The sequence below is a fragment of the Hylobates moloch genome, unplaced genomic scaffold (genome assembly GCF_009828535.3).
Source record: "Hylobates moloch isolate HMO894 unplaced genomic scaffold, HMol_V3 SCAFFOLD_6, whole genome shotgun sequence".
Classification (NCBI taxonomy): domain Eukaryota; kingdom Metazoa; phylum Chordata; class Mammalia; order Primates; family Hylobatidae; genus Hylobates; species Hylobates moloch.
Window position 1 is genome coordinate 15,813,529 of NW_026652281.1, and position 27,983 is coordinate 15,841,511.

The window sequence follows — 27,983 nt, forward strand, 5'->3', positions numbered from 1 at the left end:
TAGCGGAGAGAACGTGCGCGCATTGGGAGCGGTCATCCTCTTTGCACAATGGTGGGACTCCATTAAGACGTTGTCCCAAGCCCTTGGGACAGGCAGGGTGATGGACACTTGCAATCTGATGCCTTGACCGTCGAGCTCCGCTTTTCTATAGCAGGAATCCCAGCCTAAACTGCGCATCCTGCTCGTTGGTTGCACAAGAGCCGAAGGCTGGTCCCTTGCCCGGGAAGGCCGCCTGGCCGGACGCGCGGGTCCCGCCCTAGCTCCGGCCGGAGCATCAGGTGGGGCCCAAGACACCAGCAGACTAGGCTGCCGCGGCCTCTCTCGGATCCGACGGGTCTCCCGCAGCTTGTCCACACTCTGGTTGGTGGTCCCAGCACATTTGCAGGCTCCAGCGGGTGGAGACGGCTCGGTGGGGGAGATCTCTAGGACGCACGCCGTGCCCCACTTCCCCCTCATGGGAAAGGCTTCCCAGCGCGCGGACCCAGAAGACTCCCACCCAGGCTCGGCCCCAGGCTCCAGGGGACACGCAGCGGCCCGCTGGGCACCGGCCCCGAGCCCCCCGACACTGCCGTCCCGGGCCCCCAACGCGCGGACTACAAGTCCCAGCAGTCCCCGCAGCTGGCACCTCCCGCCTCGCCGCGGAGACCCCCGGCCGTCCAAGCGGCGGGGCTCCGGCTGCGCTCGTGGCCGGGCCGGGCGGGGAGGCCGGTCCCGCGGGCGGGGGCAGGGGCGGCTCCGCGGCTTCTCCCGCCGCCGCCGCCAAGGGGAGTTTCCAGGAAGTGGCCATATTGGATCCATTCAGCCGCAGCCGCCCGGGCGGAGCGCGTCCCGCAGCCGGCTGGTCCCCGTCGCTGCCCCTGCGCTGGTCCCAGCCCGCCCGCCCGGTGCGGAGCTCGCCATGGCGGCCACCGACCTGGAGCGCTTCTCGGTGAGGGCCCCACTGGGCCGCGGCGCGCGCGGGAGGCGCGGGGCGCAGGAGGGGCCGCCCTGCAGCTGGCGGGGGGCGCGAAGCGGGCTGTCAGCGCCGCACGACCGGGCCTCGACGCCGGGCCAGCTCCAGGACCCCGGTGCGGGCTCTCGGCCGCGCTAGCGGGGGGTCCCGGAGCGTCGGGCGGCCTGCCTTGCCGGGCGGCTGGTCGGGGTCGCTTCCTGGGGCGCAGGCAAGGCAAACCCCTTTCGCGGGAAGGAGCAGAGACCCCCCTGGCTCCGGGCAGGTGCGAAGACAGAGTGGCGCCCGCGGGGCCGCAGGTGAGGGTCCGGGACACTCCGGACCCTATCGCCCAGGGTGTTTCTTTCTGCACACTTGGGGAAGAGTCCTAGCCGCACAGGTGCTGCGGGATAGGTACAGCCGGGGAGGATGGAGGCCCCAGGATCCAAGGGAGTCCCCAACACGAGCTCAGGACAGTTGCAGACTTGAGTCCTGAAGACCCTTGGCCTGCTTTTCCTTCCTCCCCCGCTCCCCTCTGCCTCCGCTCCCCACGCCGGAATCCTGGGTGCGACTCCAGGCAGGTCAGGCCTCAGTGGTCGGGTCTGCGGCAGCCATTCGCCAGGAGCTGGAGGGATTCCAGACTCAGCCCAGTGGGCGTTTATTTGGGCTCCAGTCCAGGTCCTTAGAAGGTTGACGTCCCTGGTGGTCCCTGCAGGGGTCTCACTGGGCCTGAGCCTGCCGATAGCCAACTTACTAAAGGTTTTCATAATTCACTCGGGGGAGGGAGGCCTTTGGTGGGTTGTATCTGGACGTCCCCTGCTGTCTAAGGCTGGATCTGGGTGTGTCTGGGAGGCTAGGCTGTGACAGTGAAGGAAGCTGTGTCCTCTTGGCAGCATGTGAGGCCCTGGTCGGCTGGGAGGGGGAGGAGGGGGAGAAGAAGGAGGAGGAGGAGGGAGGCTCAGGGCTGTTGGAGGGAAGGGGGAATTCTGAATATGTGAACGATAACGAATTGGTTCTGGGGCTAAATAAGGGAGCCAGGACTTATGTAATAAATGCTATAAATACTGTCATCCCAATTTATATATGTAAATTTTCCATTTAATCTGAAAATACATTTCTTAGTCTACTTTGGAAATGTGCATGACTAAAGCAGGAGCTCTTGGTTTCATAATTTCTAGACTCGGGTGTTTTATTCCCATTGGAGAGGGGGGCCGTATGTCAGTTAAGTAAGTTTAAATACATGAGGAACAGATTCAGAGGCTGGGCTACTCAGAGATTCATTTCGCCCCGTATTATAAATTGGAATTTATGTACCGGAGGAGGGCAGTGCCTGAATCCTAAGAGACCTGCTGATTAGCTGGAGGCCAAGAGACCCGTGAGTGCCTGGGCATCTGTGCATGTGTGTCTGTGTGCATTTTCTGTGACCAGCTGACCAGAAAGTTATGTCTGGGTCTTGTCTGTGGCCAGAGGTTTAACAGTTGATCTTGCAGGTGGGAGAGGTATGTAGAGAAACCAGAATCAGACAGCCTGATAGGAATCCTAGACACTCCTTGTTGGCCATGCGACCTTGGGCAGGTTATTTAACCCCTTGGTGCTCTCATGTGTATAATGGGATAGAAGTATTACTTCCCTCATAGGGTTATTGTGAGGATTCAACAAGAGAATCCAGGGGAGGTACTTAGCACTGTGTCTGGCACATGGTAAGGACACAATACATAATATATGCTACCTATTGTCCACGTGGATGTGAGGACTGGCCCCCTATGTAAGAAGGGAGCAGAGGATGCATTTGCCCTGTTCATGGCACTCTCTGTAGAGCTTCCATCCCTGCTCGTCCAGAGATGGTCCTCAGAGGGTTAGCTGAGAGGCCAGGCTGTGGGCTGGTCAGGCCTTCCCCTGGGGTCCTGTGTTTGCTCTCGGACCATTCCTGTGAGGAGTTTGGGTATTAGCTGTGGGGTGGCCAGGGCACAGAGAGGGGACTGACTCAGGCAAGGGAATAGAGCCTGAGCGCAGGGCCTTGGTTGCTATGCCAGCTTCAGCTGGAGGGATGGACACCTTCCACACCCTCTGCACTTTGGGCTGTCAGCCTCCTGGCAGGACTTGGATAGGGTTGGATTTGGGTGGAGACCTTGGGTGGAGTTTGGCCTGAATTTAAGTCTGGACTCCATTCACCCTTCTTGGCTTGTCATCTTGGGAAAATCATTTCTGCCTTTATCTTGCTGTAAAATGGGCAGAGCCACACTGGTTCCTCAAAGAGTTTATGGAGGGTTAATTGCAGTCTGTGGCATGTTTGGAAATATGCTGAGGTGTCTCGCAAGCCCCAGGATGTGATGGAGCCACGACAGGTCTACACTGTCCCTCTGGCCAGCTCAGTGGTCAGACTAGCCCTGCAGGCCTGAGAATTGTCCTGACCTGGAGCTTAGACAGCAGACAGAGTTATACTTTGAGATGGATGTGTGCTGGGTTCCTGTGTCCTCACATAGCGTGGTGTACACACCACAGGCCAACAGCCTTGGCATCCTGACTGGGCTCTCCTCCACCCTAGATCAGTAGTGGGGTGAGGGCTGGCATCCCCTGTGTGTGGTGTGTGGAGCAGCCCTCTGGGGAGGGTGTGTTGCCCCTTGCCCTCCTTGGGCAGCCAGACTCCTGTCCGCTCTTGCTGTGCCCCTCCTCCTAACTGGAACCTTGACTCTGGGGCTCAACCCTTCCTTCCCTGAGGGCCAGCTCCGGTGTTTTCTCCTGCCAGAATCTCACAGGTTTAGACCCCGTGGTGAGCGACCCTTTAGGGCTTGGGGAAAGTGAAGCTGAGGGGGAGAGGAAGAAACGTGCAGCACGCAGCCTCGCACTGGCGTTCTTCCCAGCCAGTCACTTACCCCCATCTCTGCTTTATCCCCAGCACCATCTGTCACTTCCGTTGTCACCCCCGCAATCTTGATACTTCCCCAAGAAGCGGGCTCTCCAGGGAGTACCTAGTCCCTCCTGAAGCAGGAATTGAGAGCCCGCACCCAAGTGGGGCTCAAGGTCTCTGTCAGAGTGGTATCTCCCCGTCTTGTAAAAACGGCCAGTAGCCTCCTTCCTGAGCCATGCCGAAGAGAAACGGGAGCTGAGCAAGAGATGCCCGTGCAGCTCTCAGGGCACACGTGAGCACCACCTGCAGAGCCGAAGCTCTGCCCTCTCCCCCAGGAGGTGAGTCTGCCTGCCCTCCCTCCCTCTTGGGCATCAGACCATGCTATGTGTGCCCACCTTAGGAAGGTCTGCTTGGGGTCTTGAATGCAGTGGGTCAGAGCTGCGGGGCTGATGGGAAGCGTTGGTCATCCCAGGGAGCACATGCTAAAAGACTGACCGTGATGGGAACAGAGAGGATGGCAAGGAGGAGACTGAGCTCAGGGCCAAGGAGGAGGGAGACTGGATGGAGCCTGGGAACCCAGAGTCTGACTTGTGTCAAAAACCTTGGATGGCAAGGAGGGCAGTGGGTGCTTTGAGCGCATTATCTTGTTGATGCCAACAGCCCAAGGTTGGGTGAGGATGCAGACTCTGGCCATTGGCCAGTAAAGGCAGGGGGAACAAGATCCAAATTCCAACACCAGAGATGACAGAGAGGGTGGATACCTTGGCGTTTTGAGCCCTTGGATGGGCTAGGTGGAAGCATGTATTATATTTGGGCAGTAACTACCACGAATGTCTCTGTGGCTCAAGTCCAGCTACCAGAGGCGAGCAGCTGCAGGATGATAGAGCAAAGGCCTGAGGGCCAGCTGGCCTCTGTGTGTCCCTTGCAGCCTCCTCAGCCTTCCTGCCTCCGTGCTGCCAGCTTGGGTTTCAGGATCCCCAGGCATGGCCCCCAAGGCAAAAGCTTTGCCAGATAACCAGATGCGGAGCTATGCAGGCAGGAGGGAGACACATCTGCCTGGGGAAGAGACGCCCTCCCAAGGTCTCCATGCCCTTGTGGTAGAGCTGGGACACTCTGTTGGCTTCTTTTGGAGCCATCTGAACCTTCAGAGCTCCTATAAGAACTGGGGCTGGGAAGAGGCAGCAGAGGATGGGGCAAGGGGGCATGTTGGCTCTGCCGTGCAGTTGCCCTACATGTTCTTGGGGCAAATTAGATATTCTCTTCAGGACACATGGCTTTCAGGTGTTCCCTATCCTAGAGGTCAAATTAGAGGGACAGAACCAGCAGAGGAAAGTACAGGGGCCCATGTCTGCTGGCAGGTGGCTGGCTGTTTTCTGAGGGGGCTCCAGGGCTTGGGCTGCCTGATGCCTGGGGTTCAGGAGGGGCTGTGGGTGTGGACCCAAGCCCACTTGCCAGACCTGGCTCTTGGACCTGGGTACAAACCTGACATTCTGCCTGGTGTTGGAGTGAATGGACAAGCAGCAGAGAAGTATAGCAGTGCCACCCCCATACCTCTGCCAACCCGTATTGGTGCCCATGCATTCCTCCATCCCTTTCCAGCACTGGCATCCATCCTGGGGTTGGACGGAAGGCGGGGGACCTTTGCTGCCCACATTCTCCCTCCAAGGGTTTCATTTGCCGTGAAACAGAGGCGGCCTTCTCCTGCCAGTGATATCCAGACCACTCGTGGCTTTCCCTGTTACAAGGCAGTGGTGGCTGCCGCTGAAGTCCCTGAGCTAAGTAAGAAAATATGAATGCCTGGAGTTCTAGTACATTGTGCAGCCCGGAGCGCCTTCCCCATCTCCTCTGTGGTGGGATAGACCACTCCCTCTCAGGCAGCACAATAAAGGCCAAGAATGTGTCTGTCCTAGGCCTGGGTGTTGGGGTGGCGAGTACTGGCCCAGCTACCAGTAACTGTGCTCTTAGCTTCCTGGAAATCTGATTTTGATGGGAAAAGTGTGAAACACATTATCCAAATTAATAAGCTCCAGCCTGGCTGGCTGTGCGCAGAAAGGAAAGACAGTGCCTCTTAGTGAGACAGAGAAGCAGAGAGAATGGAGTATTCGGGTCAGGGGATGGTTTTGCTCCCAAAGTTCCTTCTCTTCCTAGGATGAGTGGAGTAGGACTGGCCTTGTGAGGATGATTGGCAGCCCAGCTGCCATCTTCCTATTACCTTGACTGCCGTCATGTTGGGACCATGGAGGGTGATCCTTGCTTGAATCTTCTCTCAAGTTTTCTGTTGCCACTGTAGGAGAAAGATGCTTTGGCTCCCAGGTGTCCTCCTGATTTGGGACAGGTATATCCTGCCTCTATTCTTCCTTCCTGGCCCGGGGTAGCAGCATACCACCCCCACCCTCCCGCATATGTCTCCTTGGTTATTTCCCGTAACCTCTGACCTGGGCTTAGAGGCTTGCTGTGGAATCCTGGGACCAGAGCCGAAGCCTTTCCTGGGAAAATTCCTAGGATTCCTCTCAGGCTCAAGGACAGTTGTGCTTATGACCGCGACCATGAGTTCTGGCTAGAGGCCTGTGCTCTGGCTATTTAAGGCCCAGGCTGCTGGGAGGAACTGGAGCCAGGGCTAGCATAGTTTGTGCCAGGAACATGGGTGGAGAAGGCTCCCAGTGGTCCATTGACTCCTGGGTCCATTGCTCAGTTACTTAATAGGGCCACCCCCAGGGCTGGAGCTCCCCTGGGGAGTGGGCTTCCTGTCTGCCTGACTGGGTGTACAAGTGAGTGGGTGCTCGGCATGGGAGCCCAGAGGAAGAAAAGCATCCAAAGTCCAAGGCACTGGAGAACTCTGGAAGGCCTGGGGTATGGGGCTGCTCTTTGTCCATCACTCAGTAGCCAATCCACCTATGGTGGGTTATCCTTTCTACTCCCCCTGCAACAACCAGCCTAGTCTGGGGGTTTGGATCACAGGGGTCTTTATTCACCCACAGCTTCCCCAGCTCTGTTGGTTTAGACATTCAGTATATTTCCAGTTCCTTCTGGATAAAAAACCTGTTTTTGTGTGTGGGCAACCATGAGATGCAGTTTCTTCCCAGATCGCACCTTGTTTCTTGGTAAAAGGGACAGCTCCTCTTGGCTGGTGATGAGGGCTGCTCTAGGAGGCTCAGACAAAGCATTTCCTGATCAGGAAAAGGGCGTCCTAGTTATCCACTGGGCTGCATAACAAAATGCTGTTCTCTACTTTGTCTTGGATGGCCGGGCATGGAGGCACGCAGCCGGCCTGAGAAGTTATTATTTTGGTTGTTGTCTTTGATGTGCCAAAGAAATGATGACACAGAAGCCTGGGGCCTGGCTCAGGAGCCAAAAGCTTGTTAGTGATTAGAGAAGGGATAATGGCCCCATGGAGTTTCTCATTGCATATGTAGAGCTCAGAGCTGCCAACTCTCTCTATCCTGGGACTTTGAAGACATATAGAACACTCACCCCTGTGTGAGCACCTCAGGGAGCTGGGTGTGTGGAATGAGCTAGAGGCTTTGGGTCCACCTCTCTCTGGGGTCCAAGTTAAGTTGTCCCGCCTGAAGGCTTCTCCCCACAGAGCAGTCTGCCATGGGGCTTCCTGACCTGAGAATGGAGCCTGGCTGCAGGGTCCGTCCAGCTCACCCTCCCACCGGAGCCGGCTTACAGACCAGCAGGCTTTTGGCCCACACCAGCCCTCTGACATGTTGTATTGGGCCCTCATGGTATTCTCAGTTGGTATTGGTTGTCAATCTTTAAAAATTACAGAATTTCACATAAAAAAGATAGATTTCTGGGCCAGGCATGGTGGCTCACACCTGTAATCCCAGCACTTTGGGAGGCCAATGCAGGTGGATCACCTGAGGTCAGGAGTTCAAGACCGACCTGGCCAACATAGTGAAACCCCATCTCTACTAAAAATACAAAAATCAGCCGGGCGTGGTGGTTGCGTGCCTATAATCCCAGCTACTGGGGAGTCTGAGGCATGAGAATTGCTTGTACCTAGGAGGCGGAGGTTACAGTGAGCTGAGATCACACCACTCCAGCCTGGGTGACAGAGCCAGACTGTGTCTCAAAAAATACATATATATATATATGTATGTATATATATAGAGAGATTTTTGGGTTCTCTTTAAAAATGGGAAGATTTGGCAACAGTAGATCTGTGTTCCCACAGTTGGCTGGAGTTGTGGAACTGCGGCCACCATGGATTGAGCATAAGCACAGGCTCTCCAGTTCTCTGCCATTCCCACCTCTCCCTGGGAGCCCCCACACTTGGCTGAGTTAGTGGCTGTCTTTCATCCAGCAGGCAGGCAGTGATGTGACTAGAAGCGTGGGTTTCACAGTCATGTTGTCTCCATTCAGATCCTGGCTTTGCTCTCCTGAGCAGTGTGGTCTTGGGCAAATTACACACTCTCTTGATGCCTCTATTGTCTCATCTGGACAATGGGGAAGCTGCTACGGCCTATGTCACAGGGCTGATGCGTGGACTAAATTAGATTAAATTAGGGTTGCACATAGCGAGCATGTAATAGATGTTAGTTATGTCTGTTGTTGTTGCCATTGTTATTAAGGTGCTGCTCCCCTTCACCTATATATGTTACCTGCCTGGCTTCTAAAGGCATTTGAGCTTAGGCTTAGCCCTCTGAGGTCAAGGATCTGATGTCCTCATCTTTTCATTGGCAGCCATCCCAGTTCCTGGCACACAGCAGACATGTCCAGTGAGTGCGTGTTGAGTGACTGAATGAATGAGTTGGAAGCCTGCTAAGAACAGGGGAGGCAATGTATCAGAGTGGTTTGGGACAAGAGCTTGGTCTGCTCTCAGGTCCCTGCTCTGCCCTGTTTAGTTCCCTAGCTTCTGTGTGCTTCAGTTTCCTCCCCTGTAAAATGGGGATAATCATGGAGTCTGTCATCCACAGTGAGGAAGGACTAAATGAGAACCTGGGTGTAAATCACTTGCCTTAGTTCACACATGGTGGTCCTCAGTGAGGTGTTGGTATCCTCTCAGACGTCCATTCCTTCCTTTGGTTGTGAATACTGAGAGGTTTTACCTTCCACACTGTCCCTCCTTTCCTGGCTGTCCTCGCTTTCTCCCTGTTCCTCTGCATCCAAAGAGTTTTACTTTGGATCCTATGGCACTGAAGATGTTTCAGTTGCAACTAATAGATAATACCACTCAACTAGCCTCAGCAATAAAGAGGATATGGCCAGGGGTAAGGGGAAAGGCCCAGAGATAGGGCAGACTCTGGCTCCCTCTTTTCTCTGTGATTTTCTTGGCTCTGCCATCCTGTGAGTGGACTGCAGCCTTAGGCTAGCTCCCCTAATGGTCTCAAGATGGTCATAAAGGCTCAACCTGTGTCACTTGCCTGTACCTGCACCAATCATGGGATTGTGCTGATGGGCTCCCACCCTGGGGGTTGGAGCTGTGGTCTTACCCATCCAATTCCAGGGCTGGTAGCCACTGGGACACCTGACTTTATTTCTGAGTCATGGTAGCTGAGATGTGCAGGAGGTCCTTTAGAGGCTGCTGGTTCCTCCTAGGTTGTAACCCCACTCAGGTTGGTAGAGATGCCTGGGGCAGGCACCCTGGAGTGAGCATTGCAACTTAGATCACATGTTGATGCCAAATCGATGATCAGGGAGTTGGCATTAATGAGAGTTACCCTTCGGTAGAGCCTGGAGGTCAGATCAGTCTCCTGGGATCAGGTAACAATACTGCCTCCATCAGGGCCAGTGGCCATTCTGTGTGTGTACGTGTGTGTGTGCATGCATGCTCCATAGACTCATACCCCTGACTGGTTCCTGGGGCTCCTAAACAGATATTGCCCCAGATGTGTGGCCCCTGCAATAACAGAGTGTAGCCTGGGCAACAACTTAGGGATGATGACCTGCCTGTACCCCACACTTCCATAGAGAGAGCCAAGCTGTGTGAGAGGAGGCCACTCTGCAGTTGCTGTGTGTGGATAGGTAGTTTATGTGAGACCCACCCCAACAACCCCCAGTGCTACACTTAGCCTCTGGAGCCTAGAACTGTAAGAAAGGGGGAAAACAGGAATGGAATGGCCTCTGCTTCTCAGTAAGTGCTCTGCAGCTGTGTGTGTGTGTGTGTGTGTGTGTGTGTGTGTGTGTGTGTGTGTGTGGTTTCCAGACACAGCTGACTTGGTGGGGTTTGGCGGCAGACTACAGGATGTTGGATTGCATCCTGATTGTGTCACCCCTTGGAAGAAGAGGATGAATAAACACATAGCCTTCTCTGCAAGCACAGCACGCCTTAAATTTTGGAGATTTTCAGTCTTGCCTGAAAAGAAAAAAGCTCTAGACTGACTGTTGTGTCCTCCATTTGATCCTCAAGCTGCCACAAGGAGGTGGAACAGAGACTAAATAATGAAGCCCTGTGTAAGGTGGGCAGGTGCTCTGATGCCATAGCAGTTGGAGGCCGTGTTCAGTAACTTATAAATGGTAGCATTGTCCAGCATGTTGGGCATAGTGATGGGAGGGAGGGAAGAATAGAAAACCCGACTGCCCCAACCTGCAGCCAGCGTCGAGAAGCTTATAGAATAGGTGGAGAATCGAGATGCATTAAAAAAGGATAACCAGTAGTACTAGGAAACAGGATAACTGCCAAGTGAGGGGTCTGGAACATAAGTGCTTGGGGGCCAGGTGAGAGCAGGTGCCAAGGAAAAAGTAGAGTAGCTGTAGAGCCCAGGGAAGGGGCAGAGTTTGAAAAGGGAGCTCAGAGTTACCAGCTGGGCTGGAACCAGGCCAGTGAGGGAGGCCTGGAACACCATGCTAAGGGGTTTGGACCTGACCCAGCACCTCCTAGGCTTCATTAGATACTTTTATGTGGGCACCAATGAGAGGAAGCTGCCTTTGGGACCTCCTTGTCCAATTATATTTGCAGCCCTAAGGAGATCTGGGCTTGAGTGGGGAGATTGGGACATGATGCTTTGGGGCTAGGTGATGGGGAGAAAGGGTCAGCTATAAGAAAAGAGGCTCTGTTGAGAGAGAGTCATGGGAGAGAGCAGGTTTAGGGGTAGCCCTGACTTGTTTGAGGGGATGGTACAACTGCCCAGAGGGGCCATGTGGGGTCAAGGTTGCCAGCACCCACACTTGGGAGTCATTGATGCAAGGCTGCTGTGGGGAGGTAGACATCAGTTGTGGAGAAGGTTGGGTTTGAGTGCCAAGGTTCTCTGGTTGGGAGGGAAGGATGGCCAGAGGGGTTCAGGCCAAGGCAGTGGGCTGTGGTGCAGGTCAGCTGCTTAGGTGCTGAAGAGATGCCTCTGCGGGGCAGGAGTCAGGGCCCCCCGTCCGTTCCTGACCCCGAGCCTGTATCCGCATCTGCACAAGGGCTGCCACTGGCCCCATCTCCTGGGCTGTCCTCAGCTGGACCTGCTTCCCCACCCTGTGGCTGTGGGCGGGAGAGACTCAATCCGCTGCCCCTTCCTCTCCTTCCTCTTTCTAGCTGTCTCAGGGCAGTGGGGCTCAGGAATGGAGGAGGCATGACTCTGCACAACATGGAGCTGTCTAAGCTCTGCCCTCCAGAGGGGCTGAGCCTGGGAACCTTCCCTCGGGCAGCATTTTACCCCATTCCAGGGAGTCAGAGAAACCAGCCACACAAGTGGGAGTGTGACCATGACCCTCTGCTTCGGGTCCTCGTGGTTTCTTTTTATAGAGCGGTGGGCCAGCTCCAGTGGCCCCAGCTCACTCGGGGCCTGCCGCTCAGCTCTCTGCTAAGGCCAGGCCTCCACATTCTCACCCGGAACCTTCTGTCTAGACAACCAGGGCTGAGATGGGGGTGGGAGGGTGGCAGGAGTCAGGAGCCAGGAGCTGGGGGTCTCTAGAGAATACCACTGAGGCAGAAGGGAGGAGGCCTCAGAGTCTCGGTCCCTTTGGAACCCACCCCTGAGCCCCACTGGGGAGTTGCCTGAGTGAGGGCCAGCTCCTTTAGCAGGGTCCATGCATGAGTCCCACACTTGGGTGTGTGAGGAGCAGGTGTGAACATGGAGGGCCACGAGCCCAGCTGATAGAGGAGGCCCCTCTGAGGGAGCATGCTTGTGAGGGGGTTGGACCAGACGTGCCCCTGCTTGAGTCCTGCCTCAGTGGGAGGGCCTGGGAGGATTAGGCAGGGGCAGCATCCCCCTTCTTCTCAGAGCTGGCTGCAGGAACAGACACACTTTCCGATCTGGGCCTCTGGGACCATCTGGGGCCTCCTCCTGAGTAGGAAAACAGGTAGGCCCTTATGGGTAGCAGCCACAGCCCCTGGGGCCACCTATGCCAGGAGACATGGAGCCCTCAGCCCAGGCATCCCTGGCCATCCCAGGTGGAGCAAAGCTATAGAGTGGAAGGGCCTTTCCCCCTGGGGGCATCGGGCTCCCTCTGGGGAAACTTGGCCTGGAGTTGGTGCTTGGGTGTACTCAGGGTGTGTCTGAGATTTGTTGAGAATTCAGACATCCCGCGGGGCTGCTTTGCTGTTTTAACTCAGATTTAGCGCCCGCCCCCACAGCCTTGACCTTTCTTCCCCAGTGGGCTCATGTCTTGCTTTATTTCTCTCTTGGCAGAATGCAGAGCCAGAGCCCCGGAGCCTCTCCCTGGGCGGCCATGTGGGTTTCGACAGCCTCCCCGACCAGCTGGTCAGCAAGTCGGTCACTCAGGGCTTCAGCTTCAACATCCTCTGTGTAGGTGAGTGTCAGGGCCTGGCCTCAGACAGAGGGTGGGTGAGAACATCCTGGGAGAGGGGGTGCTTCTGGCCCCCTATTGAGCTGCAAGGGGGCTTCCCAGGCAGAGTGAAACTTTGGGGGTGTCAGGATGAGGATTTGGTTGGTGTGTCTGCCAGAGTCAAGGGTAGAGTTAGAGTCAGGGCCTGACACAGTGTTGTCATGAAGAGTGAACCGGATCGGGCACATGAAAGTGCTTCGTAAACTGTGGGTGTTTATCACAGAGATTTAGGTTCATTTATTCATTTGTTTGTTCATTTAAAAAACATGTACTCATTTACTGCTTCCTACCCTGTGTCAAGGACATTATGGTAAACAGCTCTGCCCCTCATCACCATATCCTATGGGAAGTGCTCCAGCACGCATATGAACAAATACAGCCGCAAGCAGAGAGGCTCTGGGAGGTTCCCTGGGACTCCCAGAAGGGCACAAAGTGCTCTGCTGGTCCCTCTGCAGGTGCCCTTCGGGAAGCAGCCCATCCTGACTTCCCCCAGCTAAAGCCATGTGGAGCTAGGGCTGTCTGGGGCGCATGGGTTGAGCCACTGGTGGCTTTAGACCCTGGCCCTCTTGGTCCCAAGACCACCCTGGTCCTGGGAGGGCTGTTGTGTAGAGCAGGTTATGTGTGAGGTGATTGGGTCTGCAGTGGTGTCTACACAGCTGCCTGGCTCTGCCTCTTCCCTGCTCCCTGAGGAAATACATCACATTTCAGACACAGCTATGTCTTCTGTCCAAGTCCACCTTTTGGCTCTTCCTTCCACAGGTTATTTCTGAGGCCACAGGAAAAGATAGTTCCTGGGGAATGGGGGTGATGAGGGATGGGGTGGGCGGCCTGCCCCTTTCTCTTATCCAGGGGAAATGGATGCCTGAGCCCTGCCTGGCCTAGCCACCAGTCAAGGACAACCCCAGTTCTAGCCTGTGACACCCACTTCTTCCCCTCCTGTCCTCACCGCCCAGGGGAGACCGGCATTGGCAAATCCACACTGATGAACACGCTCTTCAACACGACCTTTGAGACTGAGGAAGCCAGTCACCATGAGGCATGTGTGCGCCTGCGGCCCCAGACCTACGACCTCCAGGAGAGCAACGTGCAGCTCAAGCTGACCATTGTGGACGCCGTGGGCTTTGGGGATCAGATCAATAAGGATGAGAGGCAAGAGGCGGGAAGGGCGGCCCCACCCAGCCTCCTCCCACCCCCCCTACATTGGCCCCCATACCAGTAGCCCAGCCCTCACACTGCAGGGGGCCAGGGAGGGCCTCTTGGGGAATATCTGAGGCTCTGTGGTCACCAACAGACCAGTTACTCCTTCAGGTGTCTGGAGAAGGGGTCAGCTGCCTGTATCCAGTCAGGGATCCTCAGGCAGAAGCTGTTCCCAGAAAGAAAGGCCAGGGGGCAGCTCAGGCTTGGCCCCGAGCCCTGAGCCCCCCAAGCCCCAAGCCCCTGATCTCAGCTGGCAGCCTCCTGGGTGATGGAGCTGTCTGTAGTTACAGGCCCATAGTTGACTACATCGATGCGCAGTTTGAAAATTATCTGCAGGAGGAGCTGAAGATCCGTCGCTCGCTCTTCGACTACCATGACACAAGGATCCACGTTTGCCTCTACTTCATCACGCCCACAGGGCACTCCCTGAAGTCTCTAGATCTAGTGACCATGAAGAAACTAGACAGCAAGGTATCCCTGTCCCCACCCACTGCCACAGGCTCCATAGTTTTCTGCTGTGATGCGATGTGGTGGCTGCCTCATGCCTGTCCGCCATGGTCCTCAGGGACCTGGTCGGGGGCTTGTGGGTGGCCCCCCATTGGCTCGGTCCTCTCTCTGTCTTGCATCTGTCCTTCCTGCTCCAGTGGCCCCCATTGCTCTGGGCTCGTTCTCCAGAGTCCTGTGCCCTGGGTCTCACCCTGAGCCCCTTGCTTGCAGCTGAATCACTCTCATTCTCAGCCCTGCTGGCCCCTCCCGCTCCCGACAGTGTTTGTTCCCCTTCACTCCAGGGAACCTCCTTTCCCATCTCAGCCTCTTCTCTGCTCATTTTCTATCTCTCAATTCCTAATTTCTAGCTCCTCCTTTCATTTCCCCCTTCCTCCCTGACATAAATGTCCTTTGGTTCCTTCTGAGCCCATAAGCGAGAGGAGAGTTAAGGCCCAGAATTGGGATGTGAATGAGGGGTGGGTACTGCAGGGGTAGAGAAGGGAGGCAGCTCCATGGGAAGGACTGGAAGCGCTGTGCATCTTGAAGGGCATGTGGCCCCACATCCCTTGTCAGCCCTCATGTGACTGCCCTCCCATCTCAGGAGTTCATTTTTATTGTGAAAAACGGGATAGCCTGGGCCTGGGAGATTTGGGGATCTTCTTATGGCTACTGCTGGTGGGTCCTTTTACCTGCTTAGTGGGGAGCACAGCCCCCCACCACTCCTTCTGTCAGGCCCCAGGCCAATTAGGACCTTCAAAGCATTCTGGGTCAAAGCTGGGTATGCCTAGGGGGACCAGTTTTGGGGCTGGATGGTGATTTGGGGGAACCATGGCAGTAAGAAGCACTGCAGCCAATTGTTGAAACCCATCAGAATGGCCACAGGTGGCTGGGTTTGCACTATGGCTGCCCGTGGGAGTGGCTCCATCTCTCTGGCCTCCTTCCCCCTGCCCAGGGATTTGGCCTGGCCATGGCTATCCATATCCTGGGCACGGCATGGGAACCATTGCCCCAAAGAGCCAACCAGCCTGCTGTCCCCTCCCCTGATCCTGGCAGGTGAACATTATTCCCATCATTGCCAAGGCTGACACCATCTCCAAGAGCGAGCTCCACAAGTTCAAGATCAAGATCATGGGCGAGCTGGTCAGCAACGGGGTCCAGATCTACCAGTTTCCCACGGATGACGAGGCTGTTGCAGAGATTAATGCAGTCATGAATGTAAGCGTTGGGCGAGGGCCTCAGGGCCCTGGGGCCAGAGGGCGAGGAGCCGGCACAGATCTGACACAGCCCCAGGAGACTCTTGTTCCCCAGGATTCCAGCCTTAGCTTCTCCAGGACAGAAGGGTGGGCATCTGGAGCTGGCCAGTCCTACATCTGTGGGCAGGGGACAGGAGGAATCTGATAGTGGGCCTACACTGGGGACTCCAGGTTTGGGTGTCATAAGATCTGGACTCATGGAGGAGCCTGGAAATGGAAGGAGTCCAGCAGGCTTAAGGGTTTGGGAACCTGGAAGGAGCCAGGCTCACAGGTCCTTTCAGGGAGCTCTAATGGCCCCTGGGAGGCCTGAGTGCTGAAAGGACAGCCTGGAGAATCAGGAGCACCAGGGAGGGGGTTGAGGGTTCAGCCCACTCTCCTGTTTGGAGTTCTGGGACATTTCTTCAGAAGAGAGCCAGGAAGTAAGCATCTGGCCCTGGAGCCTTTGTTCAAGTCTGGCTGCCCCTCCCTAGGACCCAGGGGCAGGGAGGGAGAGTCTCCATTAGTCTGTGTCAGCTCAGGGCTTATGCATACCCGGGCCCCTTTCCAGGCACATCTGCCCTTCGCCGTGGTGGGCAGCACCGAAGAGGTGAAGGTGGGGAACAAGCTGGTCCGAGCACGGCAGTACCCCTGGGGAGTGGTGCAGGGTGAGTGTGGACGGGAAGTGCATCCCCAGCTGGGGGTAGAACTGACTCCCCTGGCCTGCCCTGCTGCCTGTAGTACCCTGTGCTGTTTCCTCCTCATGCCCACCTGCATGCCCACCCTGACTCTGGAGTGTGCCCGCCTGCACGCCTGCCTGATACCCCACCGGCCCTCTGCTTTCAGTGGAGAATGAGAATCACTGCGACTTCGTGAAGCTGCGGGAGATGTTGATCCGGGTGAACATGGAAGACCTCCGCGAGCAGACCCACAGCCGGCACTACGAGCTCTACCGGCGCTGCAAGTTGGAGGAGATGGGCTTTCAGGACAGCGATGGTGACAGCCAGCCCTTCAGGTGACAGCCTGAGCCAGAGTGAGCCTGTCTTCACAGCTGTGGCCAGACACACCACCCTGGCGTCTGTTCCCTGAGGGACCCCAGCATCCTCTTACCCCTCTTGCCAACATGATTCTAGTTCTCTGGCTCTGCCCTGCCCTACCCCATTCCGTCATAATCCCATCCTTCGCCTCTCTTATCTGGGTCTCTACAGCCTTCAAGAGACATACGAGGCCAAGAGGAAGGAGTTCCTGAGTGAGCTGCAGAGGAAGGAGGAAGAGATGAGGCAGATGTTTGTCAACAAAGTGAAGGAGACAGAGCTGGAGCTGAAGGAGAAGGAAAGGGAGGTATGTGCCAGGCTGGGGGCTGGGGTGGGGAAGCTGAGGGAGGGAAGGCCTGGCTGAGAGTAGAGGTGGGGGTGCCTTCCTGGCCCAGGCTCAAGCCCTCCTCTTGCTCCCCCCATCTTCTGCCCCCTTTCTGATGCCAGCTGCATGAGAAGTTTGAGCACCTGAAGCGGGTCCACCAGGAGGAGAAGCGCAAGGTGGAGGAAAAGCGCCGGGAACTGGAGGAGGAGACCAATGCCTTCAATCGCCGGAAGGCTGCAGTGGAGGCCCTGCAGTCGCAGGCCTTGCACGCCACCTCGCAGCAGCCCCTGAGGAAGGACAAGGACAAGAAGAAGTAGGTGGCAGGCCGCGCCTGCGCTGGCTCCTCTTGCTCCTGTGGGCTCTTGCTTTCGTTCTTGTCCCCCACCTCCCTTCTTGCTCTCTTGCTCGCCCTCTCTTGCCCCTTTCCTGTTTAGTTTTCCCTCATCTTCAGTGGCTCTCCCCCCAGCTTTCTTGGTTGCCTTTCTTTTTCTTTCACTCGTGATCCAGTGTCTCGCCGTCTGGATGGCTCTCATACTCATGCAGTCTCGCTTGCACAGGCAATCTTGTGCTCCCCCTCCCTCTCCCTTCTCCCTTTTTCTCTCCTTCTCTTCCCCCTTCCTCCTCTTCCCCCTACTTTCTTGCTCACCCATTCGCTCTTCCATAGCCCCCTTGGCAGCTGTGGCCCTGCTGCAGTGTGGTGAAGGTGGGGCTGCACGGCCGAGGAGCAGCCCGGAGAGGGTGAAGCTGCAGGGCTCTGGGGAATGCTGGGAATGGTCTTTCAGGTCAGGGGAGGGACAGGACCTGGGAATGTCAGCATCTCCAGCCAGATTCCAAAAGCCATGGTGGTTTCTGCTTGGACACCTGTGGCGCATCCCTCCTCAGTCTGTGGGGCAGTGGTGTGGGGCCCATATTGGCTGGCAGGTGGTGAGGGAGAACCGCAGGCACTCGTGCCAGCCAACACTGGCCTCCTGGAGACTGTGGTCACCACACAGCTGTTCTGAAGGGCCCGCAGGGCTGAAGGGAGGAAAGCAGCTTCCCACAGGGGCTCTGTGGGTTCTTTTGGGGAGAGAAGCTGCCCCTCAAGTAGAGGCTGGAGTTGTTCCTGCAGAGTGGAGAGAGGAGAGAAAGACTGGATGGCAGGGAGGCCTTTCCCAGCACCAGGAGTGCAGTCAACGGAGTAGTCAGGTGGGGACAACTCTGAGTCACTTCTCCCTGGCGATCTTCATAGCCTGTTTCCACACCCTTAGCTGGAGTCCAGATGTCCGGGCTTCTGGGGCTCACCCTCGCCCACCCACCTCATTCACAGCCATGCCACATCACACTGTGGGGATCCCATCCATCCCTGCTTCTCCCTGCCCCAGCCTATCTTGGGTAACATCCTTCTCTTGCCAACCTAGGAACTAAGCAGGTGAACCCATCCTGGCCCTCATTCTCGGGATCCATTTCCTCCTGGGATATTTGGAGATGTGTATGCCCAGGCCCTTCCTTCCTTGGTGGCAATGGAGCCTAGCCATTAGGGCCATGAAGTGCGTAGTTAGCTGTGGCCCTAAGCTGTTGCTTCTAGTGTTAGCCCTGCCCCCGCCCCACCCCCAATATGGCATTTCCTAACCACGTGCACACACGTGCACGCACACTGTCTTTCTCTCCTGTCCCATCTCACACACACAGTCTCAGGCACGTATCTACCAGCACACAGTACACACATGCACAGAGGCACACAAACACATACCAAGGAAAAAAAACTCAAAGGGCTTCTTGCTGGGGGAAACAGGGACAGAACCAGGCATTTCAGAACTGGTTGCCAAGTCTCACTCCTAAGGTCTGTCCTCTGCTTCAGGACAGACATTCTTCCTTTTTGTAGTCTCCCTCATCCTGATGCCCAGTGGCCCCACCCCAGCTGACAGTGCTGAGACAGATGTGCCCCTGCCTGTCCCCAGGGAGGACCCCAGCCCTGCACTCCCCTCAGCCGTGAATTTCCCCTCTGCTCCGCGTTTGCCTCCAGCCCTGCTCCCACGCCCATCTTTTGGCTTGGCGAGTGTGGGGGCTCTGCAAGTTGGAACCTGTGTAGATTTCAAGCTGGCAACTCAGAAATTGGGATTTTCCTGGGAGGGAGTGGGAGTCTATGACCCAGGTGCTGGCACCCAAAGTGACTTTGCCCTGCTTCCTGCCATCTTGTTAAAGAAAAGGTAGCCAGGATTCCCTAGGAAATAAGCTGTGGAGAAACCACTCAGAAACTGCAGACAGGGGTCTGTGGCCAGCTCAGGGTCTGAGGGCCGGTGAAGGTGGGTGCAGGCAGGCTGAAAGGACACCAGCACAGCCCTTGGGGTGGGGGCTTGTCACTAGTGTCTGGTCTCCCTGCTTTTCCCACACGGCCTGGGCTCCATGATATGTTCTCCAGGCCTGGGCCTAGAAAACAGGTCTTTCCTGTTTTCTGGACCTGTTAGAAAGCTTCAGTCGGTTTGGTCCCTGGGAGAGAAAACACTCTTCCCGTGACTGCTCTGTGGAGGCCAGAAGTGGGGTAGATGGGGTGACTGGGAACACTCCTTCCTGCCGCCCTGGTCAAGGGACTAGTGTGAGTCGGGAGTGCATTTTTGGAATGGGGGCAGGGGTGTTTTTCATGACCATTTATTTGAGTGGTTTTGATTGGTTATACATACTCTTTAAATTTGAATCCAAATTTTTTGCAAAATTACTTCCCAATCAGATCTTGACCCTTAGCCCGGGACGCCACAAACTGAAGTGAATTCTCTGCTTTGCTCGTCACAAATGCCGAACTGACGGCCCTTTCGCAGTGTCCATCTTGGTGTCTTTTGCTTCTATTTGATTTGGTCTGCATATCTTTTAATGTGTCTGTTTTTGTTTTGTTTTATTTTTATTTTTCAGTTAACGCACGCACAGACTTACATGTCAAGAGTGGACTTTAGACTTTCATGTGTTAAGTTGCTTGAGTTACACCTTGTGACCCTTCTCCCATAACATGGTGTGAGGACGGACTGGGAGCCGGTACAGACTCCAGTGTTTACAGCCTTGCTTTCCCCCAACCGACCCTGGCCCCAGGCTGCCCCGGGCCTGGCGGGCAACCCCTCTCTATGCAAACATGTAAAAGCCATGAATGCTGGAATCCAAAACTGACGAGGTTTATTTTTTTCAGAGCCAGTGGCTGGTCTTCCATTTACAGTGTCACTATTCCCTGACGGAGCTGTTATGTGCCGCTCTAGCGAAGGCCCCAGCCGGGATGCTAGGCCTAATTGTTCAGCGTGGAGATGGCAACTCACGTGGTGCCCTAGGTGCAGCTGCGTGGTCTGGTATACATGCTGCAAAATTCACCCAGTTCCCCTCATTTTAATTTTTCTAACCAACCCAGAGCTTAATTTTAATAACTTTAAAACACTTCTAAATATTTATTTTGGCACCAGCGTCAAGACAAATAATATCCTCTCCCATTATTTTCATAAGTAACACAGATTCCCTGATTTTTAAAAACTAAAAATACAGCTAAACCTTTCATATGTATAAAGTACGCCTATCATATACAGGGAGAGGTGGGTAATAAACTTCCTGTAATGACAGTGTTTGGCATTTCTTTATGGATGGAATTGGAACATGAACAAGACCATGTCCAGCGTTTTTACTGTGAATGTAAATGGAACAGCAGCCCAAAGCCGTTGTCTGTGCCCCAGAGGTGCTACCTATAAACAGGGACCAACTCCATGTGTATGTGTTAAGTGTTTGACTCCAATTAAGACTCCCAAGCAAATCCTGCATATTCCAAATGCAAAAAGTATTCAGTGGGAAAAAGGTTGTTACCTCAAAGTCATTGCTTCTTTCCTGGCTGGGTCACAGGGTGAAGAGATGAAGGTGTCTGATGTCTATGGACAATTAGGGAAAAATGAGCAGCAAAGGAGCTTTCCCCTTCAGCTGCACTCTAAAGGGGAACATTTTAAGGAAGTACTAGCAGCTTTGATTCTTCTATGCTCCTGTTGGTTTACAAGCCACCAAGAATGTCAGTGTTGAGAATATGGCCTGGTAAAATGGGAGATGGAAAATGACTGGATAAAAGTAAGGGTCGTTTTAATGTTGAAGCACCGTGCTGGGCACTGGAGCTACCCAGAGGAATGCACAACGTTCCCCTCAAGGAGCTCACAGTCTAGCGTACTCCCTGGCTGGAAGCCTCAGGAAGCCGTGCTAATTTATTGTGGAATTGGTAGTTTGCTTTTCATGCCCCTGTCTTCCTTCTCATGACCATTTCCCCCTTTCTGTCTGGCTTGCATTATTGATTTCCAGGACCAAGTCCTGGCTTCCTCCTGCCTTCCTGAGATGATGTTCTGCTCAGGGAGAGGCGGAGGGGTGAGCTGTGTGTGTCCACTGAGGCACGGCCAGGAAGAGGCAGCCTTTACCTGTGAGGGGCTCCATGCTCCAGCAGCAGAGCAGGGTCTAGTGACAATTCTTCAAGTTTTTATGCTATGACCGGGGTGGATCTAAATTTTATGGGGCTGAAAGCTTGAATTATTTAGCAAGACTTCTTTAAGAAAAACAATGTTAATATATAAAATTAGGTACAGGGTCTTGGAAGGGGCCCTGAAGATTAAGCTTCCTTAGCTTCACAATAAGTCCACATCTGGTTGCAATTGAAAACTGATGATTCAGTGAGGGTATCTAAAAAGGTAAACTGGCATATCCAGGGCAAATGTGGGCTGCCAGTGGCTCATCTCTAGGGTAATTTTATGTCTGAAAGTGTATGCAGTTGGGTCAGAGCATGACCTTTAAGATAGCCTCTCTCAGCTAACATATTTATGAAGATGAGGCCTGGTGACCCAGCAGGTTCATTGGATACATAAGAAACGAGAGGCCGGGCGCGGTGGCTCACGCTTGTAATCCCAGCACTTTGGGAGGCCGAGGCGGGCGGATCACGAGGTCAGGAGATCGAGACCACGGTGAAACCCCGTCTCTACTAAAAATACAAAAAAATTAGCCGGGCGTGGTGGCGGGCGCCTGTAGTCCCAGCTACTTGGAGAGGCTGAGGCAGGAGAATGGCGTGAACCCGGGAGGCGGAGCTTGCAGTGAGCCGAGGTTGCGCCACTGCACTCCAGCCTGGGCGACAGAGCGAGACTCCGTCTCAAAAAAAAAAAAAAAAAAAAGAAATGAGAATTCCTGGTTCATGGGCCAACCTGGAACTCTGGAGTGTGCAGATTTGGCCATTTGTCCATTGTGGCCTGCGGGTTGTACCCCGCGTATACTGAAAGGCCATACTCGTGGCTGGCTGCCTCTGGGCCTAAGCCTTCCCGGGATCTTCAGGGACATTTGACAGACTCGCGTTTTCTGGTCTGAGCTGCCTCCACGGGTCCCTCTAGCAAGCCTCACTGCACCTCTCCCCTGCTGTTTGTGTTTGGAATTTTGTCATCTTTAGCCGAGACCAAATTAAACCTTGGTGCATAAAGTGAGCTTAAAACTTGCCACTGTTTAATAAGTTAGCCCCCATAGAATGTGACCCTGTCTGCAGAGTCTCATTTACCCCTCTTTTTCTCACTGTCATTTGTTGGCATTATTAGGGCTGTCTTACAGGATCATGTTGGCATTTACTATCATGTCTTTCATAAACCATGTTTGTTTGAGGTAGAAGAATCACCATATAATTTGTTGCCCAAACTGGGACCATTGAGAGAGAAAGGGGATGCTATTAATTACATCAGATCAAAAGGCATAAACCAGACCTGTCCCAGGCCACTGGGGATATATGGTCTTTCTAGTTGTGGGTACCCAGATCTAGGTGGTAATTGTGCATACTGACTGCATATATGTTTGTGGATGTCTAAATGTGGGCTCCCTGTTAAGTGGGGCTCAGGGATACGAGGCCTGAGGAAGTATGGCTTGCTAGTCTGTTACGTTAACATGCTTTTCTAAAATTGCTTCATGTGTTAATTCATTTACTCCTGCATTCATTGACTGTTTTTGTTCTTTTCCATTCACTTTGTAATTATTTTTTTCATTAAATTTTGCATTTATTTTGAGTTTTTGTGGTGTCTTTTTTTGGGCAGCAGCTTTTCTGATTTAACAAGTTTCCTGAGCCCATTAATCTGCTACAACTGTGGTAAAATACAGCTTGTCTGCTCTTTGAATTTTGTGGAGGTTGATCTACTTCTGTAGGAATTGTTTTAATAGGAAACCCTGCTACAGGCATCTGTGAAAGGCTCTTAGATAGGTGGGGGATGGAGGGAAGAGTCACAGGAAAGTCACAGGAAGGTAAAGGGGCAGCCTGTGGTCCACGAATCTTTATTGGGCAACTGGGTGCAGGACATGAGAAAAGGGGCACCTGCCCTCGAGGAGTGTTCCTCCTTAGCAAAAAGGCTTGTCATGGGACTAATATTCGAGTGCCAGGACTGCTTGGAACCACATTACATGCATTAACTCCTCTAATCCTCATCCTAATCCTATGATTAGGGACCATTCATCCCCATTTTATAGCTGAAGCACAGAGGTTTAAGTAATTACCCAAGGTTACATGGCAAGTAATTGGAGACGTTGAGATTTGAATGCTGGTAGTCTGTACCCTTAATTCCTGAGCTACACCTGCTCCTTGGCATCTCAATGGAATGATGGAAGAGTAGTGGAAGTGTGGCTAGTGTTGAAGTACATAGCCTGATGGTGTGGGCTGGTGGACCTGAGACTGTTTTTTAGAGGTAGAAAGCCCTAGGGGACAGGCAAAAGTGGCTGAGGAAGGGCAGACTGGTGGTTGAAAGAAGTGGTAAAAAGTACGTGGGTTTCTTTTTTAAGGAGCTTTCTCCATTGAGTACTAGGTAGGTTTGGGAAGACCAAAATGAGAAAATGGGGATCCCTGCAGGGAGAGTGGTATGAACACATCCCTAATGCAGGCATAGCTCAGTTCTACTTGTGGGAAGGCAGGCAGCAGGGAGGCAAAGTATTCACCAAGCTTTGAAGGACAGAGACTCTCCAGGAAGCCAGGAGGAGGAGGGCCTCCTAGGTGGTGGAAACATCAAATGACTTGGCTCATTCATTTCAGGGAAGTACTGTGTGGACAAGTTTAAGACAGGTCCATGATGCTCCCCCTGCCCTGTTCCTCCCTGAGCCCACCTACCTTTCTTTCTGCCATAGCATCTGCCTCTGAGCTTTTTCCATCTCCATTCTGTTCAGCCTCATTCCTTCACCAATCCCTGCCTTTCTATAGGTGGGGTCAAAAGGAAAATGGATTGTATCCATGTTTCTCCCTGAGAAATGTTTCCCAATCTCTGAGTTGAGGTGGGATAGGAGTTCCTAATGTCAGAAAAGAATATTAGAGGGAAGTAGGATGGGACCCGGGGCCCCACAGCAAGCTTGAAAAGCACATAAGATTTTTTAAAATCCACAAGTGGGACTTTGGCAATACAAAAGTGAGCTTCCCTATAGAAGAGTTCTATCATTTACAGAAAGCCAGAGCAGACGGTTGTCTCTTACCCCAGTCCTAGGACTCCCATGTCTACCCTCTGCTTTCTCCAAGAGGTTGAGTTGGATCAGCTCTCGGAATCTAGCTCACATCCAGAGCCACTTGGTTAAGCAGCAGATGTCTTCCAGCAGTTTCCCCAAAGCCTGGGATGCCCAAACTGGTATGGGCCCTCAGGATGTCCTCCTGCCTCATGCACTGTGGTCCCACTTGCACTGGAAGGAAAGAGGCAGAGGGCACTCACGGCCACCACTGGAAGCTGTGAGCAGCATGGCCTCAGCATCTCCATCTGTAAAATGGGTTCTGGACTAGAGGAGAGTTCTTGATATGACCTAGGAGATAGTGTTCCAAATGTATCTGACTCTCGCAAGCCTAAATGCATGGTAGCTCAAAATAAGATTCATACAGGATTGGAAGCAATTAAAGTTTAATTTTAACAAAAGCGCCAACAAGCAAAAGTGTGTCAAGAAAAAATACAGATGTATACTAACTCTATAATGTAGACAATTATAGTATATCTGGCCCTTGACCACTTTGCACCTAGTAAATCTTTCCCCTCCCACCCCATAGCTTAGCACATTTACACAAACGCACGCCCCCCAAAAAAACCCCCATAGTTCACAGTGGAAGACTTCACAAACCACCTCTGAATGTGTGGCTCAGTCATTCATGCCCCCAACACAACTTACACAGCCCCAGCTGGCATCTTTGTCAGCTGCACTCCCCTGCTTAGAGAATGGCTCTGTGGTAGCACAGCATGAGAGAGGCAGCTGGTTCCTCCTCCTGGCAGCACTGTGGTTGGAGCAGGCTTGGCCTCAGAACCTGCTCATCCCAACAGAAAGCATTCAGAGCTGTGTCTCCCATCACAGGTGTTAGCCTATAATACCCATTCATTAGCACAAAATCCCTCTAGTTAAACTAATAACTGAAACCACTTTGCTTAAGAGTAACAAAGGAAAGATATGCCTAAAGCTTGCTCAAGTTACATTAAACAAAGCATAGTTTATAATCCAGCCCTTGTAAAGGGAAGACGTAAGTCATGGCCATGGTTGGGTAAATGTGTCTGCAGAGACTGTCCCATGTGAGGAGTGGCAGGAAGGGTAGTTGGGACTGGAAGCACCACATACGTGTTTGGGATAAGCCTGGGAAGTTGGAAGGACCTGGCCAGCTCTGGCAGGTACAGCAGCAAGAACTGGTCAGAACTAGCCCCAGCCCTTCAGCCCTGAGCCAGGCCTGCCTCTTGGTCTCATATTCCAGCACTCTCAGGGGCCAATGCCAACCCTTGCTAAAGAAGGAAGGTAAAACAAGCTGCCATTTGAACATTCATTCATACTCCCTGGCTTCAGGCCCAGAGGATAAAAAGGGAAGACAGGGTCATGGTCTGTCAGACCACCCTGACCTCTACTGACCCCAGCCTACCTTTCCCCTCTCCCCTTTATTTTTTTTCCAAGGGCTCAGTTGGGAACTTTTTCTCAGTTGCTCTTCTAGAGCCACCTTCCCTTTTTTACAGGATTCATAACAAGCCAAAGAACTCATGGTAGTCCAAGCAAGGAGGTTTCACATTATGCTCTCAAGGCCCTGGGGTGGAGGCAGAGGGGCTAGTTGGCAGGTGACACAAAGTTGTCTGTGCAGGAGGATGACTGAAAACTTCTCAGTTGCTGCATTACAAGTTCCTTGCAGCAGCTGTACTGCATATCACCAACCTGTATTAGAATAGAGTGGCCATCTTCAAGCAGAACCATCATACATTCTAATAAATTGGCAATTGAGTGTCAAAATGTTAGCATGAAGCAAGTTCAGGAAGGTCCAACCACCCAACTAAGGACCACTAATCCTACCATCTCAGGGACATCCATTTCCAACCTCAGTAAAGTTGTCATTAGTTTAACTATGCATTCCATCCTAACCTATCTGTTCTGAGGGATTCTGACACACCCCTCTCCTCCTCGTGCCCCCACAATGCTTGCCTCATGGTACCCCTGTACCTGGTACCACACACTCGTACAAAGGAGAGGTGAAGGAGTTTAGAATTTATGCTCCCCAGTATTAAGCTCAGGGTTGCTTCCTCCTAAGCCAGACATCCCCCTGACCCCCCACAGTCGTTTTGGCTACAAGGGCTCCCATTGAGATAAAGATTCTCTCACTCAGAGACCACTCCCATTGGTCCAGTGAAGGGAACCCATGTCCCATCTCAAGTGCATAGAGCATGACCAAGTGTGGAAAGCCTAGCCTTTGGGCAGACTCTTTCCAGGGTTATGGCCAGAACATTTTCCAGAGGCTACAAGGGCAAAGGGTACCCGTTTGGGGTCTGAGTGCATCAGCTAAAGGGGCAAAACACAGAGCCTGGTCTGGGGCAAAGTTGATGTCTACCTGTGCTTTCTTTAGCAGATCAGATATAGGAGCACACCAGCCGGGCATGAGCCTCTCCAGCTCTAAGGTGATGATGACCAAGGCCAGTGTGGAGCCCTTGAACTGCAGCAGCTGGTGGCCCGCCATACAGTGCTGCAGCTGCCTGGTCAGGGATGCGACGTGGAGGGAAGGATTCCTCTGAGGCAGCAGCTCCAACACATGGGGCCAGCTCAGGACCACCAGGGCATGGAACTGGAGACCATGGTTTTTAATGTTAGAACAGAAAACCCGATACTTTTCATATATCAATGACCAAAAGTGCAAACAATTTAAATTTCCATCAGGGAACATCAAATGTTGCCCAACCCTTTTCATTCCTATCCATGGCTCCGTAAGGGGCTTGAGGCTTAATGCCCATCCTGTGGCCAAGCTGAGCTTCCACTCCGAGACAAAAAAAAAAAAAAAAAAAGAGTCTGCTTTGTGACATCATTGTTATGAGCGGGAAGTACCTAGGTGACAATGTTTCCATTCTGAAAAATAGAAACATACTATTCAAGACCAAGGTAGCAGAAAAGTTACTTGTATCTGCTAATCATAAGAAGAAACTCTGCAACTTGGCAACAGTGGCCAGTTTTCATAATGAAACAGCCTTTAGTAATTTAATCTTCATGCTTCATAACAAACCAAAACCCCATGAGATTTCCACATTGCATAATTTTGCCTTACTAACAGAATCATATCCTTAAGGATGACCATCATTCCCCCAACTAAAACAAATACAAACTAATGTATGATATTTTTTTAAGTGCCAGATCAATATGGTCTAAAGCCTCAATAAGGATTGTGTGTAGGTGAATAAAGACAGCTAAGTGAATGTGTGTAAAGTGTAGCAAAAGCAGACAGATATTTATGTACAGTATTCATAGAATGGAAAGTTAAATATTTTTGCAGTGTGTATTTAAAAGAGAAACTCACCATAATAGTGCCGTCTAAAAATCTTTGTAACGTTAATTTAATGTCCTTTAGAAGTGGGAGTCTGGTGGAACTGTGTTGGATTTAAGATACCTTTTCACTCTTCCGTATGTCATGAGCCTTGTGGGTCACCTCACTGTGGTGCATGTGCAAGGGCGTGTGCACGCCTGTGCTTTGCCGTCCTATGTTGTAAACAGCTGTTCCAAAGGCACAAACGAGTTTAGGGTAGACTCTGTAAACACCTCCTTACTCACTATTGTCAAGAAGTCCAGCGGCGTCCCAATATAGAGGTCCCAGTGCAGTCTGTCCAGAATAGCCAGCTCCATCCTCAGCAGCTCATTCGGGGAATAGTCAGAGCCATAGTGCTTTGTGAAGTCTTTTACTTGTGGAATAAACTGTAAAAAGAAAATAAAGAGGCCAAAGCCCTACATCATGTCATAGTAGCTTTTGTTTTCTTATCCA

General features: G+C 53.0%; 1 protein-coding gene across 7 annotated transcripts; it reads left to right on the forward strand.

The window, feature by feature from the left end:
• The first annotated feature begins 255 nt into the window (after positions 1 to 255).
• SEPTIN8 (septin 8) lies at positions 256 to 27,961 on the forward strand. 7 transcript variants are annotated; one of them, XM_032156453.2, is made up of 10 exons: positions 256 to 928; positions 12,338 to 12,458; positions 13,448 to 13,643; positions 13,982 to 14,162; positions 15,231 to 15,392; positions 15,978 to 16,074; positions 16,253 to 16,421; positions 16,615 to 16,747; positions 16,888 to 17,078; positions 19,917 to 21,621. In XM_032156453.2, exons 1-10 carry the CDS (start codon positions 455 to 457, stop codon positions 19,957 to 19,959), a joined length of 1,767 nt encoding a protein of 588 aa, XP_032012344.1. In that variant the 5' UTR covers positions 256 to 454; the 3' UTR covers positions 19,960 to 21,621. The 7 variants fall into 7 exon arrangements, with proteins under 7 accessions (XP_032012344.1, XP_032012341.1, XP_032012343.2 ...); XM_032156450.2 differs by lacking the exon at positions 19,917 to 21,621 and adding an exon at positions 26,589 to 27,961 and having other exon boundaries at positions 257 to 928; positions 13,976 to 14,162; XM_032156452.2 differs by having other exon boundaries at positions 631 to 928; positions 13,976 to 14,162.
• The last annotated feature ends 22 nt before the right edge of the window (positions 27,962 to 27,983 follow it).